This window comes from Copidosoma floridanum, unplaced genomic scaffold, assembly GCF_036245765.1.
Source record: "Copidosoma floridanum isolate Cflo_tuat_1 unplaced genomic scaffold, Cflo_Japanese_pri ptg000019l, whole genome shotgun sequence".
NCBI classification, from domain to species: Eukaryota; Metazoa; Arthropoda; class Insecta; order Hymenoptera; family Encyrtidae; genus Copidosoma; species Copidosoma floridanum.
This window is the reverse complement of record NW_028321896.1, coordinates 17,730,067-17,752,219: the sequence shown is the minus strand read 5'-3', so window position 1 is coordinate 17,752,219 and position 22,153 is coordinate 17,730,067. Positions and strand designations below refer to the sequence as shown.

Sequence of the window (22,153 nt, the reverse complement as noted above, 5' to 3'; positions counted from 1 at the left end):
CGACAATGACGATATGTTCAAGAAGCGAGATGATAATAAAATATATAGTAGACATATTATTATACAATTAACATTATAAACATTATATTTTATTAATTATTACATATGCATATATTATGATAAATAAATGAATAAATAAATAAATATATATATATGTAAGCATTAAGTTACATAGAACATATATATCTGCTGATTTTAATTTTTACGAAAACCTTACCCCAATGCAACCGATTTCCGAACGAATCTCAAATTTCACATTTAATTTGCTCGTTTGCTCATTTGTACTGAAATACTTTAAAATTCACCGCCACTGAGTCACGTGACTGACAATATCAAGCCGCCGACGATGAGCCACTGATGCTGTAAGATTTAATAAGTTCGTTTGGGGCTTAGCTACTTAGCTTGGAGCAGCTCGGAGCTCCTCCGAGCTCCTCCGAACTTTGCCCCAAAACACGCGTTTTTCTCCAAGCTTATCGGAGCACCTCCGAGCAAATTCCTACAGTCAGTACATCTATATTTATGGCCAAGACGTAAATATTTATATTGCCAAGACTGTAAATATAGATATACACAGTAAAAAATCCAATCGTAAAAGCTCCGAGCTGCTCCAAGCTAAGCCCCAAACGAACCTAAGGGTGAGATTATAATACATGGAGTCTGGCAGTCTGCAGACTGGCAGAATCGCGACAAGTTTAAAATATGTTTCAATATTAATATTTAAAACCTGTTACGTAATCAAAGAAATAATTATCGTAATACATTTGCATTTCTGTATTAACTAATATTTATGAAAAAAAAAGGCGACGAAAAACGTTTTGTCACAGTTACATATTGTTATACATACCAGGTTACATCAGTGACCCTACTGACCGACTGTGCGATGTTAACATAAATCTCTATAAAAAAAGTTATAAAATAATATTTGACACGTTTTATTGTAAATGAAATTGATTATAACTAAGCCTTTATTCTCTTATGACAATAATTACAATTTTTTCTTTATTTTACTAAATTATTCTGAGATGTTATAATTTAAACATAATTTAAACTTAGCGCGATTCTGCCAGTCTGCAGACTGCCAGACTCCATGTAATCTGGCACACCGTTGTTGTCGCAGCACTTGACACAACACACAACACACAACCACAAAGACAAAGACAAAGACAAGATGAATGAGCCAATCGTGTGTTCGATAACCACACACGAAAGATGTCGGCTGCCCAAAGTATGCTGCGATTGGGTGTCGCGGCGTCGCGGCTTCCGACGGTCGTTACGCTGCTTTTCCGTAATTCAAGTCGAATGTTTACATCGGCAGTGGCGTGAGACTTAGATCGGGTGTTTGCAAATGCGCTGCTTTGTAGAAAAAAATTTCAAGGAGTCGCGTCGCATGAGGTGACGCTCGAATCATGTCCATCAATGTCACGGTCAGCGGGAATCCGATCAGTATTCGCCGTGGCAAGATGGTCCTTTCCGATCTCGAGGACATCAAGCGCACCGACCGGGAGCGCAGGAGGAGGTTACGAATGGAGCAGGTAGTTGACGATTTTCGGAGTCTCTTTCTATTTTCATTTTGCCCTCGAGAAGTGCTCTTTGCTCCCAGGCGCTTCTTTCAATTTCCATTTTCAAATCTGGGCAGTTGGTAGGTCACGCAGACGTTGATTGATTAATTTTACTGACGTTGTTTATCCACTATAGGTCAAAGAACAATCCAAGGCAATAGCTAAGAGTATATTGAACAAAGCCAGGGGCATTACTAAAGAGGAGCTCGAACGTTTGGAAAAAGATGGCAACACAGAGATGCACAGGGCTCGCGACGAAAAGCTCAGGGAAATCATACGTAGGTACCAGGATATTGAAAATATCGGTTACGCTCACGAAAATGCAGCTCGTCAGCCGGACGTTGATAGTATAAAGCAAGCAGAAGAGGAGAGAAACAAAGCCATGGCTAAAGCCAGGGGGGAAGAAGCTGCTCGAAAGTTGCAAGAGTTGAACAAAGTGAGTATACCTTTGACTGATTGTCAATCAAGCTTTAACTGTGGTAACTGTTGATTATTTGTAGGTCGTTAGTACGAGTACAAAGCGCATCGATCGGCTAAGCAAAGTTAGAGAGTTAGAGGATCAGCGCGCTCACATGATAGCACAATTACCAAAAAAGTCTGGCACCGACAATTTACATTCCACTGATAATGAGAATTTTGAAAGCCCGACACATACTTCGTCAAGGAAAAAATTTAAAGGTGTTGTTTCTAAAAAAACACCAATAAAAAGCGTTCCAAAAACAAATTCGAAATCTAAGGTTTGTCGTGAATTTTAATTTAAATATTTTGTTTGAGGAGTGAGGAGATATTGAATATTGACTTTTTTATCAGATGCATCATGTAAAAACACCTTCACGCATATCAGTAACAATAAATGGTGAAGACATGGGCAGTTCCAGTAGGAAAACCACTTCTGCGAATAAAAGTAAAAAAAAGAGTAGCCCAAGCCAATCATCTAATGTTCCTAAAAAAGTTTCAGATGTTACTGAAGAAGGTAACGTACCTGAGTCTGATGATAATGAGCCCAGAAAAACCATACCAATAACAAGAAAACTAAAAAATTTCAGGTAATATTTTTCAACTTGAATGAAACATTTTATATATTTCTATCGTAATTTTTTCGTAACGGCGCTATATACAGCTATGTCGGAAGTTACAGTACCCTCAGTTCCTCTGATTTGAGTAGCATTTCGTCTATGTCATCACACTCGAGCAACGATTCTTCATACTATTCTGATAATGCTTCTAAAAACACAGCCATCAGAGTAACACCAAAGCATCACCCATCACCTGTTACCAGTAAAGTTAGTTTATACGATTACAACACTCGACAACAAAATTCTTACGATATGCCACCTGGTTTAGTGGAAAGAGTTAATCCTCAGAATGAGGTATGACGTACTTTGCACTTGGACAACAACTATTTTGTAGTAGTACGCTGCCATTAATAATTTTTATTACTTTTCTACTTTTAAATTAGCAAAGCGCCGAAGATGCTGCACGAGAAATGAGAGAATCGAAAAAACAAGAATCAGCGATTCTTGCGGCTCAAAAGAGACGCGAGAAACAGCGACGTCAGGATGCATTGCGTCGAGAAAAAGTCCGGAAAGACTATCAGGAGCTTTTAAAAAAACTAGAAGAACTTTACAATGAAGATTTGAAATTGCGTGCCAAGAAAATTTCGTGTGACATGGTGAATATTTGAAATTTAAGTTTAATTGAAATCGTTTTTCCACATTGTGGCAGCTTAATTGATTTTTTTTTTCACAAGGACCGGCAAGTATTGGCACCCTCTAAAACATGTCAAGATAAAGTAAAGCGTCAAAAGAAAATGGATCGAGTTTTTGAATCCATCCTTCGCAACTCCCACAAATCAGGCTACTGTGATAGACCAATTGAAAGGCCGATTACTATCACCCCTCGGGATCAGCACTTACAAGCCAGCTCTACTCCTATCACTGGTTGGAAGGATCCACCCTATTTGGACCTCCGAGAAAGTAGCAACAGTTCTGAAGATGGCGACGAATATGAAGTCAAAGCAAAAATCATTGACTTACTCATGAAAGTTGAAAAGTCAAGGCGGAGACTTTTGCAAGAGTATGGTGACAATTTACCAGATGATATTTTCAATATTATTATGAAAAATTACGTTGATCGGCCGAGCACTTCAATGCATCAACAAGAAAGTACTCCAGCGCATCATGAACTACATGAAAGACTCGAGTGCCACGGTCACTCAAAACCTAAAACGCCCGAAATTCAAGTTACTCGCACGTCTGATTGCAAGGGTGATAAATCTTCTCAAAAATTCACCAGCAAGCCTCCTAAAAAACCTTGCAATAAGACACCCGCGCGTAATTTTATTAGACCGTGTTCTAAAAATACCGTGAGCACTTGCGATCAACAAGTGCAGGTTGAATTACAGGATATTACATCCAAGGATAAAGAAGAGCAAACGAAAAAGCATCCCATCGAACCGATCATTAAAATTATAACTCCCGAAAATGTAAATAGCAGTAGCACTCTTTCCAGTAGCACATCGACGGCCACGGATGTAGTAATAGACGTGAATAATCAAGGAGTCACAGTGGATCATAAATCAAGACAAAACAGCGTGAGAATAGGAAAGGAACCGTCGGTTACATCCGTTAGTACCGGCAACTGTAAGACACCTGTCAAACTTTCTTTTGAAAATAAAAGCGGCTTCACTGTGACGGGTTTACTCATCGACGACAGAGAAATCCGGCTGCTAACGGAACCTGCGCATCAGGTTCCAGATGACAAATCTGAGGATCAATCAACTATCGTATCAAGTGGCCATCAGTCGTTACCCGGAAGTCGCAAAAATTCTCCAAAAAAGTTATCGAAATTGGCTCAGCCTGCAGGGCATTCCAGTCCAAAAAAGTCACCCTCACGAACTAGAGTCCTAGGCAGGCGTGTCCCAAGCAGTTATTTGCAGCAACACTACAAAACTCAGTATACCCAAGTGTCGATAGATTCAAGCACCGAAAGCTCGCAGTTCAACTTAACGCCGGATACGGCAAACGGCAAAAAGCTGTACACTCAGTTTCAAACTTTGGCAGCCAGACGCGTCGTTACAACCACAACTTCTAACGGGAGGAACGGTCGCAATCGTCAACACCAAGAAACCTCGGATGCCTCAACGACGTATGCGAGTCCGCCCGCGCCTGCAGCCTGTGCGATGCTCAATGCCATGAATAGCAGTACGCCGATCCTCGAATTGCTCGAGTCGTCGTCTGCCAACGAAGTCATCAGGCGAAAGGCGCGACAAGTTAGTCCGGTTTCTTCCCCTGAAACACCCTCACCCCGCACCATGAAGCTTCCCTCGAACATTCCACGTCCCAGTAGCCGAGCCAGTCGGAATCTCAAGTTACTGCTAGATGCACGATCGAGATTGGCTTCATCCACCACCGAGTACAAGAGCACGCGAACGAACTCTGGGACGAATAATAATAGCTCTGGTGTAAAGATCCAGACGACCTCTCCGAGAGTGAGACAACCTTGCACTTGCAAGAATCCAATGTGCAAGCTGTTTCACGAGAAAGTGGAAGACCAGCCGACTTACAATTTAACCCATTGTCCAGAGACGCTCCAGACGTTCGAAGATTTGCAAAACGTTTATACCGAGCGAATACACACGCTTTCGGACTTGATTGAGTTGGTGCGCAACGAACAGAAGGGTAAGTGCGTTAATTGAACAATACAATTGGTTTTTGAAAATTTAATACTCGTACTTTTTGTAGGGCTTGAATTATCTGTCATGACGACTAGTGAAAACTCAAAATTAACGAGTAGATCCGATAGTACCTCCCAGCCTCCAGGTAGCGGTAGTTTAATAAAAAATATCGAAGCCATTCATGCTCAATTAAAGAAGGCGTTGGAAGAATCTCGAAAAATTATCTCGAGCGATGATATTGCGCTCCCTAAGTCAACAAAGCACGTCAAAATCAACGAAAAGTCACCGAGCACAACCATAGACTTGTCGAAAGAGACGATAAACAGCGAGAGCTTGGAAGACGAGGCAAAAGAGGAGCCACCTCAGCACTCGACACCCACAGGTCCTCCAAAGCCTAGAATAGTGAGCGAGCAGCGCGTCAATATTCCACTTGATCGTTTTCAGTATCTGCAGAAGCCCAGGTTTTCGACAACTAATGATAAAAATAAATCAACGGCGACGTCGATCACTGCTGAGGTTGCCGATGCTGATGTCGACCAAAGCGAACAAATGGTCCAGATGTTGTCCAAGGAGCTTCTCGAGCAAAGTAAAAGTGTTAATAAGTCAACCCCTGTCGATAATTTGAAAGATTCTGATGATTCTCTTTTAAAAAAAAGTGAAGCGACGGCTGTGAAGGATTCCGGGGATTCTAACGAAAACGGCGTTTCCACCGATGAGCAGAATCAATCGGAAAATTTTGATGTATGTATTCGTTTGTTAGTAAATTTCCAGTGATTTCAATCATTTTATTTCAATTTAATATTATTTTTATAGACGAGCAATTCAGATTATGTGCCTTTTTTGGCTGGGATACCAAAAGTAACGCGGACGAAAAATTCTACAAGTGGTCGGGGACGACCACCCGTTACGTTAATAAGTGGTCCATACAGGTGAGAATGCACTTAAAAATTATCAACGAGTAACAGCTAATTCTTTTTTTATATTTAATATCATATTACAGGCCAGAAATCGTCACTGTCTCTCCGGCTCATGAACTGTCTACGATAGTCGAGTTTGATACTCCGGATACTGTTAGTAAAAGTCAAGTTAGCATGAGAAGCCCCTCGAATAAGGCGCGTAGAAAATTGGTGCCACATGGTGAAGCAACAGTTTCTTCAACTCCGTCGAAAAATGTGGACACAAACACCTCCAAGAACAAACCGTCGTTACAAGTGGCACCTTTCCCCATGCGTCAACCATCAAAGTTTCCTCTCAATGCGTCAAACAAATCAATGACCAAAAGTAATAATAAATCGCCAAAAAAATCTCTAGAAAAATCCCCTTCCAGATCCATCGAAAAGTCGCCTAAAAAATCTATTGATAAATCGTCACAAAAATGCACAGACAACACAGTAGCATCTTTGGAAAATGCCAGAGCAGCTAAAGACGAAGTAGAAAAGCATATTTCCTCAGAGTCAATGCACAGTTTACCAGAAGAAAGCAATTACGAGTTTCGAGTAAGCCAAATTTCTGAGCTCCATTCCTTGCCTGACGAAACGATCGATCGAATGCTTATTAGTGAAGTGTGCGACGATAGCAAGTCCAAATCTGTAACGCCAGAACAGAGGAAAATTCAACAACAGCATCGAGAACAGGTTCAAGAGCAGGAAAAGGCCCAGTTAACCTTGACGAGCATTGCAAGCTTGTCAGCAATATCTGGCGTATCCGAAATCAGTACTACGCCCTCATCTGATGCGCAACGTTTCAAATGTCCATCTTCTTCCGACGAGATGGAACTGGCGCTGAAAAAATGGGGCCTGGGCTCGTGGGTCCCGACGCTAAAAAAGAATCGCGAGGCCAGTGCACTGGGCTCGTCGTCTAGCTCGGATGTCACGCCAGTGAACATCGGCTCGAGACTGATCACGTCGGTTAGAAGGGAAAGCACACCTCGCGAGTTGCTTCTCGCCGAGATAAGTGATGTCTCCTCGATATCCATAAAAAACGAGAACAAAAGCACCGAGCGGTCTGTTCTTGGCAAGGCTGGCAGAACGTCGACTCCCAATCGGCATTTGTTGAGAAATAATTCAAATGAGAGTGTGCCTGATCGAAACGTAGTATCAAGTCATTCGAAGCGCTTGAGCCAGTCGCATCGCTCGGTCAATATCAACTGTTCAAACAGCTCCAACTCGAACGCATCTGTATCCTTAAGTAGTTTTTCGTCGGATATAAACATTGTTGTTCAAAATCAAAGTGCCGAAAGTATCCCCCACATTTCATTTTCGAATAACAATCTTGGTTGAGAACAAAGTTTGTAAAATATTTTTATGTTTAAGAAATTTCAATGGCACCAGTGATTGTAACATGTAATTTTTTATTAGCGTTTGATGCAAGTGCTTCATCCATTGTTAATGTGAATTTCACTAAAACTTAATCGTCACACGAAAACGGAACATATTTTGTGTAGGGATTTAAATCATAGTATAAGTTGAATGAATTGCGACAGCCATTTTAACTTTTTTTTTATATTTAAGTATTGACTGATATTTTTCATTGTTTTATGATAATCGATACAGTGTAGTTGGTAAATGGATGGACCGAATTTATTTTTAAGAGTAAAAAATAAAATAAAAGTATTTGTTATTTTTTTTACATAGACTGATGGGTAAATAAATTTTTATACTTTTTAACATGTAATGGATTAATTATTTCGCCTATTAATAACAAATATAAAAGCGTAAAAGATGTAATTGTGATAAAAAACTATGCCTCATAATTTTTCTGCAGTATGAACTTGTGACTAAAATCAAGAAAATTTTGTTTTGTTATGGTTATTGGCTCTATTTCTTAGAGTAATTACTATCACGTGCGTTCTTTTAATCTTTTTACCACTCCTTTGCCTACTTTATCGACGATCCCGCCTTTCCTGTTGTTTCTTAAGGCAATTATTTTTTTGGCTTTTCCACTTCCGTACTATTGTAGGTTTTTCGCCATTTGATTTCTTGACATTGACTTATTTTTTATCCTTTGACTTTTTAGTATATTTTAGTAAAATCTATAAATACGTTTTGGTAAAATTATACACAAAATTTTAATACATACACAATTAAATATGTTAACATTAGCGTTTGTTGATGGTTTATTTACATCTACTAAGTTAATACAAGTTTTGTAAACATGTATAATACAATTATAACTTATATACAATTTTTACCTGTCATTTTTACATAATACATTTTGATAACAAAGTTTTTATAAATATTCGTTTAGCCATTACGTTTTTTAAATCGCTAGACTGTGATTAGTTTACCAGAGCACCACGGACAAGGATGGAAGTTGGGTTCCAAAATACACGTGTTACAATCTTTAATTTCCGCCAAAAGATCTAAAATTTTGGACGTTGTCGGATCTGTTTGATTATTCGCATTTCCTTCAATAACTTCGATGGCATTACTTTCACTTTCTGTGTGTCATAATAAGACAATCATATTATTATTCCATCAGGTTTGTATGAGATAAAAAGTTAATGAACTTACCAGAATTATTGGATAAGGGCATATTTTCTTCAGCAGCTATGGCTGTTGGAACAGTTGCACTAGTATTTTTAGATTTCAGTAAATCAGCAACTAGTAATTTTAGCTTGTGTAACTGCTCTTGTTGTTGATTACGTTGCTCCAAGAGCACCGCAAAAGTGTTTTCTCTATCTCGAGACTTTTGCTTAAGAATAGCTCGTTGTCTTTGATACAGCGTCACGTATTCTCCTAAAAATTCAAAATGAAAACTTTAATCTTAGTTGATCAAGTTTTAACAAAATTTCCGTTTAATAGTCATTACCAATAGTTTCTGTTTCTCCTTGTAATTGTAAAATAATATGCTCAAGCCGCTGCTTCTCGTCTGTCAGTTCTGCAACTTTCTCCATTGTATCCTTAAATCTAGCTTCAAGTTTTTTTATAGGATCTGAAATAATTGGAATAGCACTGATCTCGGATTTTACAGATTGATTTTTTGAAATTTGATCATTGCTGTCATTTTCTTCAGAATTAGAACTGCAATTTTCCGATACAATTTCTATCCTTTCTTGCAGCACTTTTACATTTTCGGTATGACTGTTTTCAACTGCTTGTAACTTTGATTGTAAAACTTGATTTTCCTTCTTCAAATTTTCAATCGTTATCTGTATGAATCAAAAATTGTCAATCAATTGACACAAATAAATGTACATATCTTTAATTTACTAACCAAGGAATTTTGAAGTGCCTGTTGCAACGTAGGTGCATTATGTGACTGAGCCTGATAGTGCTGCATCTGATCTTCGATTTGTGCTGCTTGTAATTTTTCTTTCTCAAGATCGATTAAGGCTATTTCTTTCTTAGCTAATTGTTCTTTCAGTTGCTCTATTTGCTGTTCCATGTCATTCAGCTCCGCATTCAATTTTTTGCCAATAGATCGTTCTGCCTGGAGTTTTTCTGTCAAATCTAATTTCGTATCAATCTGAAATTAATTATGAATAGTTTGTTTGAAAATGTATATGCTACAGACACACAAGTTATCAATTAAAGATTAATCATTACCAAGTTGGAAAATGCGTCTTGCATTTCCTCGAGTTGATTTTTCAATAATTGATTTTGCGCTACAGCACGCGAAGCTCCGAGCTGTTCGCTTTGCAAAGCTTGGGCCAGTTTAGTTGCTTCTAAACTCTGTTCTCGGACATTTTGAAATTCTTGTAGTTCTTTTTTCAACAACTCTATTTCATTATCCTGAAAATAACAAGAAAAATAAGTTTTTTATCATACAAGTATATGTTATTTTGAACTTACTTTTTCATTTAACAACGATTGGAGATTTTCCTGTTCCAAGACCAGATTGTCCATACTTTTCGTTAAGAGATCAATCTTTTCTGTCTGATCCTCTATCGGTTTTATAGGTTTATTTTTTTCTCTTTGCAATTGCTGTTCTAAATCGGACAGTCTCTGGATGTAGCTTTGCTCTCGTACTTCCGAATCACTGATTGTTTTGCGCGATGATTCGAGCTCAGCCAAAACTTTGTTGTACCGTTCGTCTAATTGCTGCACGTAGCTTTGATATTTTTTACTAACTTCGTCTTTCTCTCCATTGACACTTTCTAGCGCTTCTCTCATTTGTGATAGTTGTTGCTCAAGAATTTTGGTAGCATAATGCTGACTTTCAAGAGATTGCACCTCTTGTGGAGAGTTTGCCATCTATCCAATATTACTGCATTAGATGATTGTCTTTTAAAACATTAATTACAATAGGATCAATTTACCTGCTTCACTCGAAGCTCGCTTAATTGCAAGAGCGCTATTTTTTCTTGTAATTCTTCCTGTAAACTAGATAATTCCGTATTTTTAAAACTGAGATTTTGTCTCAACTCAGAAATTTCTAATTCAAAATCTTCATTTTCTTTTCTAAAAAAATTATCAAAACGTGAAAATAACAGAAACGTAAGTAAAATCAATTACTATGAGAAAATATTTCAATTACTTCAGTTTCGCTAATTTATCAACAACTTCTTCATAGTTGCTTTGTAACTGCTGATAAGATTTTGAGAAATCATCAAGATTACTTTTTGCTACTGCTAACTCTTGTTCCAACTCGGCGACCCTTTGGTCAGAATTTTTTAGCTTTCCATAAAGATCCATTACTTCTTCTACAGTAAAATTTTTGGAATGATGCAATATAATATATTTCTGAAACTTTTTAAATCAAGTAAAATTACTTACCAGTTTTCTGTTTGATTATGATTTGGTTTTGAGAATTGGCAGCTGTCAACTCAGCTTTTTCTCCAACCAGAATTCCAATTGTTTGAGCATCTATTTGTATTTGCTCTTTCAAAGGATTGATTTCTCTAATCAGCCTGTTTTCATACTCTGCATTCTTAGTACTAATAATTGCCTCTAACTGACTTAATTGAATATCTAACTGATTTACTAGTTTCTTTTGCTCTTCCAAACATGTTGTTAAAAATTGATTTTTTTGCTCCAAATCACAGTGATTCAACGTTGATTCGTCCAAACGTTTCTCGTCAACTAAAATATTTGCCACTGTGTTTGCCATTTGCAATAGGTGTTCTTTTTGCAGGGAACTCGAATGACTGCTTTGCATGTTCAATCCTAAGTTTAAATTGTCAATCTGAGAACTGTAATCAACATTGTCATGAGTTATTTGAGAAGACACAGTCGAGGTGCTTTCGTTTCTGCTGTGAGCTGGAGTAAAACTATTAAATAACGGAATATCCGTAGAACCATTGACAGATGCATAATCTTGATGTAACTTTTGAATACTTGTACTATCTTGTATGTCAGCTGGTGAAACATTTTTCACGAAATCTGCACTATTGTACAAACTTGGAGAATCAGTAGTACTTCTTGTATCACTAGGTATACTTTCGTTACTATCTTTTGAATCCAAGTTCTGTTGTATATGTCTGAAAGCATCTTGAGTTTCTTGCAAATTTTCTAAGGATGGGCTCTGCAAAAATGAAAGCCATGGTTAATAAACATTACGAACAAAAAATCGATTGTCAAAGATGAACTTTCACTATTTAAATACCTGACTACTATTTTTCGCCTGTTGATACTTTTTCCTCTGAAACTCTTTGAGCTGAAAATCAAGCAAGTAACAATTAACGTTTTTCATGAAAATCACTGCATGCAAATCGTCGGAACACGTATAAATGAAACGACAGCTGCAAGCATAAAGTACTATCATCCAATAAATATAAATATGCATTAGCAATACCATACTTTTTTTCGAGCTGCTAAAATACGCTCTTTGTCCATGTTGTAAGAGCAATCGTTTATCTAGATTGTATTCAACAAATCGACGAGACTCTAAAAGTAAAGAAATTTTATTTACATGATGCTTTTGGTAAAAGTCTCTACCAAATGTTTGACAAGTAGCGAGAGGTTATGTCATGTGCCACTTCACCAAAAGGCTACTGTCGCGCTCGTTGTGTGTGTATGTGTGTAAGCCACTGGAACAACGGAACAAGTACAAGATAGGTAAGTGTGCGGATGTAAGTATATAGGTATATACGTGTTTTAATAATAATAATATTAACAACAACAACAACACAACAATAACAATAACAATAAGAGGGCGTCATAAACTCATGGGCATTAATTTAAAAGCTACACAAAGCTGAGAAATAGATTTTTTATTTATATATAGAATCGAATCGAAACACATATGTCCTCTTTATAAAAATGCATATATATTTTTCAGTGAAATTACAATATTCAACTCAAGTGTTAAGTAAGAGAATGTGATTCTTACTGTCAAATAATTATAATTATCATTTTTAGCTTTAACATATTTCAGGGAAACGACTAATTAGTCGTGTTTCACTTACATTCGTTAAAGCCAAAAAACCGTCCGGCATCATTGTTGTGCTTCTTTAACTGCGAGTATTGATGGGTACATTATATTATAAGCATTTCGTACCAGTAGATTTTGTTAAATTATTATTGAAAAGCTAATTTTGTACACCCTCCATATATTTCTTCGATTTACGATAAACTCTTTAAGTATTTTGTTGCTTAGAAAGAGAAAGAGGTAAAATTTGACTAATGGGTCGTCAAATCGGCGTAAACTACTATAATTGACTTTTGATAGGTGACAAAGGACATACAATTGGTCTCTAAAATAAAAATACGCTGAATATTATCAGATACCAGTTAGTTGTATCTAGACTTTTGCCTAGAATGTCTTTATGGTATACGAGATCCCCTTGATGTCGTATGAGCTGAGAGTTTTTAAATTTTCCCGCAGAAATGTAAGCTTCGGGGGTCGTGTGCAGTGTTGCTAGAACAGAAAAGTTAAAATGTGACATCACTGTTTGTTGTTATAAATAAAAAAATAAAACAATAAGCTATATACATGTGATTTTCGTGTGCCTAGGAAGTTGTAAATGTCACCTTTGTCAAAAGTTTTCTTCAAACCCGTCAAGTCCTGAGGTACCAAGTGATGTTAAAAATTAATAAACAAATTATTTAATAAATAAAATGATTGCTGCGTATTATTACACCGTTGCTTTTTGTTAAATTTTTGCGTCGAATTTTTTGGTATATTTATTACGTTATATATTATATTGTGATCAGTGCCTTGAGTGAAAAATGGAAGCAATAGCAACAAGTGATCAAACTGTAATAAGGTATGTATATGTATTTGAATATTTGTAGTGTTTATCTTGAGAGATAAAAAAATCCGTTTACACTTTTTTTACTTTTATCATCTGATATCTTTGATTCAATTCTTTTTTAGAGCTCCAAATCAGTTCAGAAATCTCAGACAGGGCAGTATCATAGACTTTGATATTGATATGTTTTTGAAGATTTCTAACTATGAAGACACCGTTAGACAACTTGACATATATTATGGAATCGGTAATATAAAAAATTTAAATTACTTTTATGTATTTTGTCGATGTTAAATTTATAAATGTAAATATTGTTGCTGCAGTCAAAAGGCAGATTCTTCAGTACCAAAGCTGTATAACAGGCCTTTTCCCACAAGTTTCTACTGACATAAAAGTTGGAAGTGTCAGAGATAGCATATACTGTGCTGCTGCCGTTTGGAGCTTGCATCAAGCTTACAGGTATAGTATAATTTAAAAAGTAATTTAATTCCTTTGTTTTTCTTGAATTGTTTTAAGTATTGCAAACATTGTAGACGTATAGACGACGACAGAGGCAAGTCCTACGAACTGGGACAATCGGCCATTAAGTGCATGAGAGGAATTCTGGAATGCTGGATGAAGCAATCCTCCAGAGTGGAGTTGTTTAAGAAAAACCAATCCAATCGTTTTGCCTTGCACTGTAAGTTTCACTTGGACACTGGCAATGAGATATTCAAAGACGAAGACTACAATCACCTGCAGGTAATCGATTGAGAAAATATATCAGCAAAATCTTTCGAGAATTTGATAATTATACGTTATATTTTTTTACAGATCGACGTTGTGTCCCTGTACCTGATTTTCCTGGTGCAAATGATCTCATCCGGCCTGCAAATCATTTACACTCAAGATGAAGTAGCTTTCGTTCAAAACCTCGTCTACTACGTCGAAAGAGCTTACAGAACACCGGATTACGGGATGTGGGAGAGAGGCAGTCGTTACAACGACGGGACACCGGAAATTCACGCCAGCTCAATCGGGATGGCCAAAAGTGCCCTGGAAGCCATCAATGGCTGCAATCTGTTTGGGGAAAAGGGAGCCTCTTGGTCCGTTATTTACGTCGACATAGATGCGCACAATCGTAATCGTAGTATTTTCGAAACCATGCTTCCAAGGGAATCCAGCTCCAAAGTATGATGAAGGTTTTTTTTTTAGGGTAAAGTAAAATTTTTCATGGTCAATTACAGACGAGTTATTTGTTTTCTACTTGACAGAGCGTGGATGCAGCCCTTCTGCCAACGATATCGTTTCCCGCATTTGCCACGCACGAGGAAGTTTTGTACAACGAGACCAAAGCCAACATAGTAAGGAGATTGAAGAGCACTCATGGCTTCAAACGATTTAACAGGGACGGCTACAAGACCGTCATCGAAGATCCAGAGAGACGCTACTACAAATCCGGGGAAATCAAAGTATACTTTTTTATGACAATTTTGTAGCAACAGGATTTTTTTCAATGCAATTTTTCATCGTCGATTTCCAGGATTTCGACAACATAGAGTGCGAGTGGCCGTTGTTTTACATCTTCATGATAATCGACGGAGTTTTTAACACTCTACCAAATCAAGTGGAAGAGTACCAGAACTTACTCAAAGCCAGACTGTCCAAGGATTATCACGGAGGTTGGTTTCATGTTGTTTGAACGTTTACAGCTCATCGATCGTTCGTTAAAATAAAAAATATGTACGTTTTTACACAGACCCGGTGGTTCCTATGTACTATTACGTATCCGAAGAGAACATTGAAATGGAAAAAATCGAGCCGGGAAGTACGATGAAGATTCCTTGCGACATCGGTCGGGGCCACAGAGGAGGCGAAGATCATGGCTCGATATACTTGTGGAACCAAGCGATGTTTGTGATAGCTCAGTTGTTGACCGCCAATCTGTTGCACATCAATGAATTGGATCCGATTCGTCGGTATTTGCCTTCTTACAATAGACCGAGAAAGGCCGGACGATACTCGGCTTTCCAGGTACGTCGAACGTATATTAGTGTAGAACTTTTTGTAGAATGAGTGCACGTGATATTTTAATAGAAGCAAATATACTAGTATCGACACGAGTTAATGATTTTTTTTTTTGCGTTTTATACAGGCGAAACCGTGCAGTGTAAGTAATCTGATGCTGTAATTGTACATATAAACATACATGTGGAAACTATTGATATTAATGCAAGCACAAGCAGGCTTTTTGTCCATATTAAAAACGTAAAGCGCAGTTATCGCTTTTAATAAGCATGTCAATATGAGCAGCTTCATTTATGTTGAAATAGGTTTCTTGGATTTTTTTTTCACCTCGAAATTCAAGTTTCAACAATATAATGCTTCTGATGAGATATATTTTTACTACCATTTTTCCTTTTGTCCTTAGAATGATTGAAACTCTCTTGCTCCTAAATGCTATGTGCTTTTTGTTTAGTAATTTATTGAATAGATATTATAAAACTAAACATTTTTTTCACTATTAATGCAAGATGACTACAAAAATTCATTACATGATGTATTATACTTGAGCTGCATTGAAAAAGTTTATACGAGAAATAAGACATTTATTTCTTACATTAAAAAATCGCTTAATATTACTGCACTGCGACAAAGCATGTCGTCGACTATGATGTTTTCGTAAATTAATGCAGTTAACAATCACGAAAAAAAAAAATCCAAATATTTCGCTTCAGGGCACCCATACCGATCTTGTGGTCCAAATCGTTTTGATAGCCGAGTCTATGAGATTACAAGCCATGATGGCCACGTACGGTATACAAACTCAAACGCCTCACGAGGTGGAGCCCGTTCAAATTCTTTCATCGAGTGAGTTGGTCAAGGCCTACCAGTGCCTTGGAGTTAACAGTAAACTTGGCCTCGAGGGTAGACCTGCAAGACCTATTGGTTCTTTGGGGACGAGTAAGGTATGATTGTATTTGTGTATTACATGCTCTTAAAAATACGAAGAATTGTTTGTTAATAATATTATTTCTAGATATACAGAGTTTGCGGGATGACTGTTCTTTGCTACCCGTTGATATTTGAGGTATCGGAATTTTATTTATACCGCGACATGGCTTTGCTTATCGATGACATTAAAACGGAACTACAATTCGTTGGAAAATACTGGAGATTATCGGGAAGGCCTACCGTTTGCCTTCTTATACGTGAAGAGCACATGCGGTAAGATCATGTTATTTATACGGAGGAGAATAAGTTATTAAAAAAAATTTTGCGTTTCAGTGATCCACAGTTTAAAGAAATGCTTGATTTGTTTGCGATGTTGAAGAAAGGATACTGCGACGGTACAAAAGTGCGCATTGGCAGGCTGCAGAATTTAATATCGTCCTCTTGTATAGGTGAAAGTTTAATTTTGTCATCTATGCAGTATTATGTATGCAATATATCTATGCAATATTTTTAATTTTTGCAACAGAGCATTTGGATTTTATTAGTGCAATGGAAACCGATCTGGAATTAAATCAGTTCAAACAATTGGAGCACGACTATATTGGCTATCAAAGTTTGACGGACGTCCCAAAAGCGCTCTCTTATGATGAAGATTCAAAGGATCTTTCCGTAAGTTATCAATGATCATCCAACTAAAAATAGTCAATAATTATTAATTGTTTTGTAGCACTTTAAAAATGAGCCTACTCCGAATGTAATTAATGCCATTAGGAATGCAGCTGGCTTGTATGCCAAATGCCAACTTTATGGTATACTATTGCAGCGAGAAGGTTCCAATTACGAAATTAATGGCTCAATACGTACGTGTAAATTTATTTAAAATGTTTTCTTTAATTTTAAGGAATTAATTGTAACTATGAATTTTTAGTTGGGGACATTTTAAGATCCTTGTATCAACAAGCTGGTAGCCTTAGGTATTGGATGGTGGTGCGATACTGCAGTAGTTTGCTAAACCATACTGTAGACAGTATCAGCCCTTTCATAACAGGTGTACTTGTTAAAGGAAAACAGGTAGATGTCGATGAAAATTTCAACTTTAGCTCGATTTTTTTACTAAGGTGGTCATATTTTTCTAGATTACCGTTGGTGTCATTTATCAACAAGAAACTGTTTTTGATAAACCAATGACACCAGCTGAGATTCAATCAGTTATGTACTCTACCATTCAACCTCACAACGTTGTACAAGCTGTCCTACAACAAGAAATATTACTGTATTGTGGTCGATTAATTGGAACTAACCCAGAAATTTTCAAGGGTATACTCAAAATACGTATCGGGTGAGAACAATACTGTTTCCAATTTAAAAATCTCCAGTATAAATAGTACTTTTTTTACACTCATTTTGTTTTTTCCAGGTGGGTTTTAGAAGCTATGAAATTACATTTAGAAATAAGAGGGCAAACTAAGCCTCTTGAAAACTACAGCCCTTACGAAATTCGACAGGTTTTAATTAAAGTTCTCACTGTAAAGGATTGGGCAGCTGAAGAAAAGTAGGCATTTTAAATTAATTCTCAACAATATACACGATTGCGTAGAAAAGCTAATTTTATATTTTGCCCAATTGCAGTTTGTCGATCTTGGGCAGAAGAAAAATTGAAGGTTGCTTGTGCAGAGTACCAGCCCATTTTTACAATCAAGTTTGGGAAGTACTAGAGCGATGTCCTGGAGGTATTTGCGTGAATGGCCGTGAAATACCGCAGCAACCAACTTTATCAAACATGACTAGATCAGAATTGACATTTGCTCTTCTCGTCGAATCGATCCTTCATCATATTCACATGCCAGAATATCGTCAAATAGTTGTTGAGGTATGCCGAGACCTATGCGTCTCATTTAGACTTCGTTCGTACATGAATTAATCAAGTCTAAATTTTGTAGTTGCTGAATATCGTATCTACAATATTATTGCGAAACCCCGAGTTGACTTTCCAAAAACAACTAAATTTAAATAAATTAGTTGACGATGCATACTTAATATTCTGCAAGGTGAGTTATTTTCATGCAACATAGCATGCTAGAAAATATAAAAAAATCGATTAAATAGCTCACAGTGATAATATTTTTAAGGATCAAAATTTGGAAAAAACTACAGACATGACAAATTTCTTTTCTGCAAACTATTCAAATACAACGAGTTGCTTGGCCAGAGCTATTGTAAATAATGTACTCACAGGAGACTGTGTAACAAATATTTCTGGAACTCATGATGCCTTAAAAACAGATGAAATGTGTAGGATTACATAAAAAATTATAAAAAAAAAAATATATAAATAGATATATTGTTACTGTTATATTGTTAGTTTTCAAATGTATATTTAAATAAAATAGGAGTTATTAAAAAAATATATTATTTTATTACAAATATTATTCATACAATTATTAGTCGTAAAGTGGTTATTAATGCTATCTTTTGGCAAAATTCTTTTCCATTGAATAGTTATGCCTTTGTATATTATTGATGTTTGACTTGATTCTTGAAGCAACTGTTTCTTTACTAGCTGCCATAGCTAATTGTTTTCTGCAAAAGAGAAAGACATTGTAAGTATAATACTTTACTAAAATCATTAAATTGATGTATTTACTGCGCATCAACTTACTGTGCAAAATGCTTATCGAACTTATTTTTTGATACTACTTCGTTTTTCTCTTCCTCTTCGTACCGCTTTACATTTTTTGCTCGTTCTTTATCCCGCCAGGATGCGTTGGCCATCATTTCCTGGCGTCTTCTTTCTTTTTCTTCTTCTGATAGTTTTTGCCTTTTAGGTGGTACCCATTTAGTGTCTTTTTTTTCCAGCTCTTCTTTTCTTTTAGGGTTTTCCCTGGACGAGGATCGTCGTTTTTTCGGAGGAGATATTCTCGTACCATCAGATTTCTAAAAAAAACAAATTTAAATGCAATTAAATACTATTAACCTAACTAGGAAAAACTTTCTCAAATTTTGAGGGAAAAAAATTATACCATCAATCCATAATTACGGTATGCATGTCTAGAATCGTCTCTTTGTTCATCATTTTTATTGCTATTTATTGTATCACTATTTTTTCTATCACTTTTTTTAGACTTTCTGCTTCCTCTGTCCTCATCGCTATCACTACTATCTCTTTTCCTACTTTTTCTTGATTTCTTGTGTCCTCTTTCTTCATCGCTATAACTATTGTTTCTTTTTGCCAATTTACCCACCCTATTTTCGTTGCTTTCGCTGCTGCTTCTTTTTTTACTTTTTTTCATTTTTCTACTTTTTTCGTCGTCACTATCACTCTCATCGCTATCTTTTTTCTTACTTTTCTTTGATTTTTTACTTGCCTTTTCGTCTTCGCTGTCACTACTATCCCTCTTTTTATTCTTTTTTGCTTTCTTACTTTTTTTATGTTTCTTAATAGCCATAATCAAATCCTTTTCGCTTATTTCATCTTTTAATTTTTTAAATTTGCTGGCCAATAATTTATCAAGCTTTTTATCTTCGTCGCTGTCACTCGAGTATTTTTTGTTTTTCTTTTTTTTCTTACTGCCTTTCAATTCTGCTTGACTCCTCTGCTGAGCTATCTAAAAATCGGATATTTCACATGAAAATTGTACAACCTTTTACAATTCCTACTGTAAAAATGAATAACTTACCAATTTTTGCAATTTTTTCAATTTTACAGGATTTTTCAATAACTGAGCTTTTGTTTCCATTTCTCTTTTTTTAATGAAATACAGGGGATCCTCTTGGAGTTTTCTGGCCATGTCAACCTGTTGATCTCCAGAAAAATTTCTCAACGAAGGTGGTATACATTCTGCAAAAGTATAAATATATTTTTAAAAGAAGAGAAATTGAAATTGCATCTTAAAATTACCAACCATGGTCAACGTGATTTTTTGCTACAGTCGGCTTATTCTGATTGGCTTCTTTTTCAGTTTGAACCATTTGTTCAAACTGTTTGTCAATCTTCCGACCCAGCAAATATTCCTCCCTGTTTACAGTCGGGCCCTTGTACATCCAATCCAGCTTTTTGTCGTCCTTCTTTTCTATCACACCTTGCTCCATGGCGTAATTTTTCATGTCTTCCTTGTCTCTTTCCATTTCTATTTCTTTCTTAAGTTCCGCGATTCTTTTCTTCTCTTCGTTGTCCTGCTTTTCTGCCTTCCAAACTTTTTCCATGTTTTTCATGGTAGATGGGTGCCATGACTTTTTCAAATTCTACAAAATCAAAATTAATTTTCGTTGTCAAGTTTGTTCGTACGATTTCTTTGTACTTTTTAATTTAGACTATTTATACATCACACAATCATTTTGTACATTAATTTTAATTCGGAGGTTATGTTCAAACTTACCAAATCTCCTCCACCCATTTTTACTAAAAATCTTTATCAGCAGACGCGTTAAAATTCACAAAGTATTGCTACTTCAAACTTTTGTCAATTATGCAGTTTATAAATGATTCTTAACTCAAAACATTATAAAAAGTTTGCACATAAGACGGGCGCGCGCGAGACACAAAATATTTTCTGCTGCTGCTCTTTGGAGTTCGATGACGTCATTAGCTTGTCGTCTGCTGTTAATTAAACGCGGGAATTTAGAAAATACGGATTTAATCATTTAACAGTTTTTCCTCGCATCTGCCTTATTCAACCAAAAAAAAAAAAAAAAACAATTTTCTAGTTTGTTTTCGCTCACTAAAGCTGAATTTTCTCACATTTGAAAAGCACTAGAGCAAGCTTTCGTCTATAAATCAGCAATCTTGTGATTTGGTAACGAGTGAAAAAACACCGCGGAGTAAGTACGGAAATTCCAAACTATCGCAATTTTTTTTCGAAAAACAAAAGCCACCGAGCACTTGCGGTCCAACGGAAACTGTAGTAAGTATATGTATACGTCTTGGAAACGCTTATTGGAAGCTATTCGTCATCGGCGCGGGAGAGACCAAACGAAATGAACTTTCAAACAATTGGCCGCGCCCAAAGTCGTTAACTTTCGGTGCGCGAATATAAATTTTCAAATTTTCGGCCTCGCCCATATACTCGAGAGTTCGATAACGAACGCGTATAAGAATTCTCGTGCACAAACATATACTTACACCGACGACGGCTGCAGTTCGCGGTTTACGACACCACATTCTTTTTGGGTCTGCATCAGGTGCGTTCAATAGGGAAAAATGACAGAGACCAGTGGTTCTACGCGTCGAAACTTTGGCCATTCAAGTATCTTACCTGTGTGTTTCCTCGGCGTTTTTTTTTGTTCCAAATAAATTTTCACTTACTTCATGAACCCTATAGTTGTAAAAAAAAAAAAAAAACTTTTTTAATAATCTGGCTTAAAATCGTTTCTACAATACTTTTAAGTACATTTTGTACAAAAAACCCGCGTTAAACAACAACGAAAAATTACAAGTTCAGTATTCAAAAGCCAAAGAAAACGTCGTTGATCTACATTTTTTCGCGCTTCTCAAGCTCACAACAGCTTCCTCTCATTCGCTCGATTGGCCAACCCTCATTTGAATTTCGTATCCATACATTGTAAGGCAAGTAATTGCCATGGCATTTTAAATCCCCGTGTTTTCGTCACAAATTTTGTATCAGCTCTTACACTCAGCTCCGGGACACATAAGTATACTTATTCTCGACTCGAATCCTCTTGTACATGTACATAGGTATATAGTTCCTCGGCGCAGGTAAAGCCCTTTTGTATTCATAAAAAGTAATGGCGCCTAATGGAGAGTAATACCTTCTTAAGAAGTAACAGCTCCCCTCTCCCCCCGCCCCCTCGGTGCTCCGTATATATTCTTAAGGCAGCAGCGAGGAAAATAAG

At 36.6% G+C, this 22,153-nt stretch overlaps 3 protein-coding genes across 6 annotated transcripts; 1 reads left to right on the top strand and 2 right to left on the bottom strand.

Moving 5' to 3' along the window:
• The first annotated feature begins 1,204 nt into the window (after positions 1–1,204).
• On the top strand, positions 1,205–18,701 carry LOC106638411 (putative phosphorylase b kinase regulatory subunit beta). 3 transcript variants are annotated; one of them, XM_089593244.1, is made up of 26 exons: positions 1,205–1,532; positions 1,696–1,995; positions 2,060–2,296; positions 2,370–2,436; positions 2,512–2,605; positions 2,680–2,929; positions 3,019–3,231; positions 3,310–4,442; positions 13,495–13,616; positions 13,693–13,828; positions 13,903–14,110; positions 14,183–14,539; positions 14,623–14,820; positions 14,892–15,030; positions 15,108–15,403; positions 16,087–16,317; positions 16,389–16,576; positions 16,637–16,752; positions 16,830–16,972; positions 17,031–17,163; positions 17,232–17,374; positions 17,440–17,642; positions 17,721–17,855; positions 17,933–18,173; positions 18,244–18,351; positions 18,433–18,701. In XM_089593244.1, the coding sequence occupies exons 1-26, from the start codon at positions 1,407–1,409 to the stop codon at positions 18,607–18,609; spliced, it is 5,694 nt and encodes a 1,897-aa protein (XP_089449370.1). In that variant the 5' UTR covers positions 1,205–1,406; the 3' UTR covers positions 18,610–18,701. The 3 variants fall into 3 exon arrangements, with proteins under 3 accessions (XP_089449370.1, XP_089449371.1, XP_089449372.1); XM_089593246.1 differs by lacking the exons at positions 1,205–1,532; positions 1,696–1,995; positions 2,060–2,296; ... (3 more) ...; positions 3,019–3,231; positions 3,310–4,442 and adding exons at positions 13,072–13,384; positions 15,504–15,518 and having other exon boundaries at positions 15,108–15,382; XM_089593245.1 differs by lacking the exons at positions 13,495–13,616; positions 13,693–13,828; positions 13,903–14,110; ... (13 more) ...; positions 18,244–18,351; positions 18,433–18,701 and adding exons at positions 5,303–5,976; positions 6,049–6,164; positions 6,236–7,870 and having other exon boundaries at positions 2,370–2,605; positions 3,310–5,239.
• LOC106638311 (Golgi matrix protein 130 kD) lies at positions 8,414–12,164 on the bottom strand. The gene is made up of 11 exons (XM_089592844.1): positions 11,976–12,164; positions 11,782–11,832; positions 10,953–11,700; positions 10,714–10,879; positions 10,496–10,637; positions 10,029–10,430; positions 9,783–9,968; positions 9,451–9,702; positions 9,046–9,385; positions 8,748–8,972; positions 8,414–8,674 (listed from the first exon to the last, which is right to left on the bottom strand). Exons 1-11 carry the CDS (start codon positions 12,009–12,011, stop codon positions 8,502–8,504), a joined length of 2,721 nt encoding a protein of 906 aa, XP_089448970.1. The 5' UTR covers positions 12,012–12,164; the 3' UTR covers positions 8,414–8,501.
• Positions 18,684–20,840, bottom strand: LOC106638412 (uncharacterized). 2 transcript variants are annotated; one of them, XM_089593247.1, is made up of 7 exons: positions 20,680–20,840; positions 20,206–20,545; positions 19,981–20,141; positions 19,584–19,908; positions 19,324–19,436; positions 18,963–19,237; positions 18,684–18,883 (listed from the first exon to the last, which is right to left on the bottom strand). In XM_089593247.1, the coding sequence occupies exons 1-7, from the start codon at positions 20,695–20,697 to the stop codon at positions 18,769–18,771; spliced, it is 1,347 nt and encodes a 448-aa protein (XP_089449373.1). In that variant the 5' UTR covers positions 20,698–20,840; the 3' UTR covers positions 18,684–18,768. The 2 variants fall into 2 exon arrangements, with proteins under 2 accessions (XP_089449373.1, XP_014207042.2); XM_014351556.2 differs by having other exon boundaries at positions 19,324–19,908.
• Positions 20,841–22,153: the final 1,313 nt, after the last annotated feature.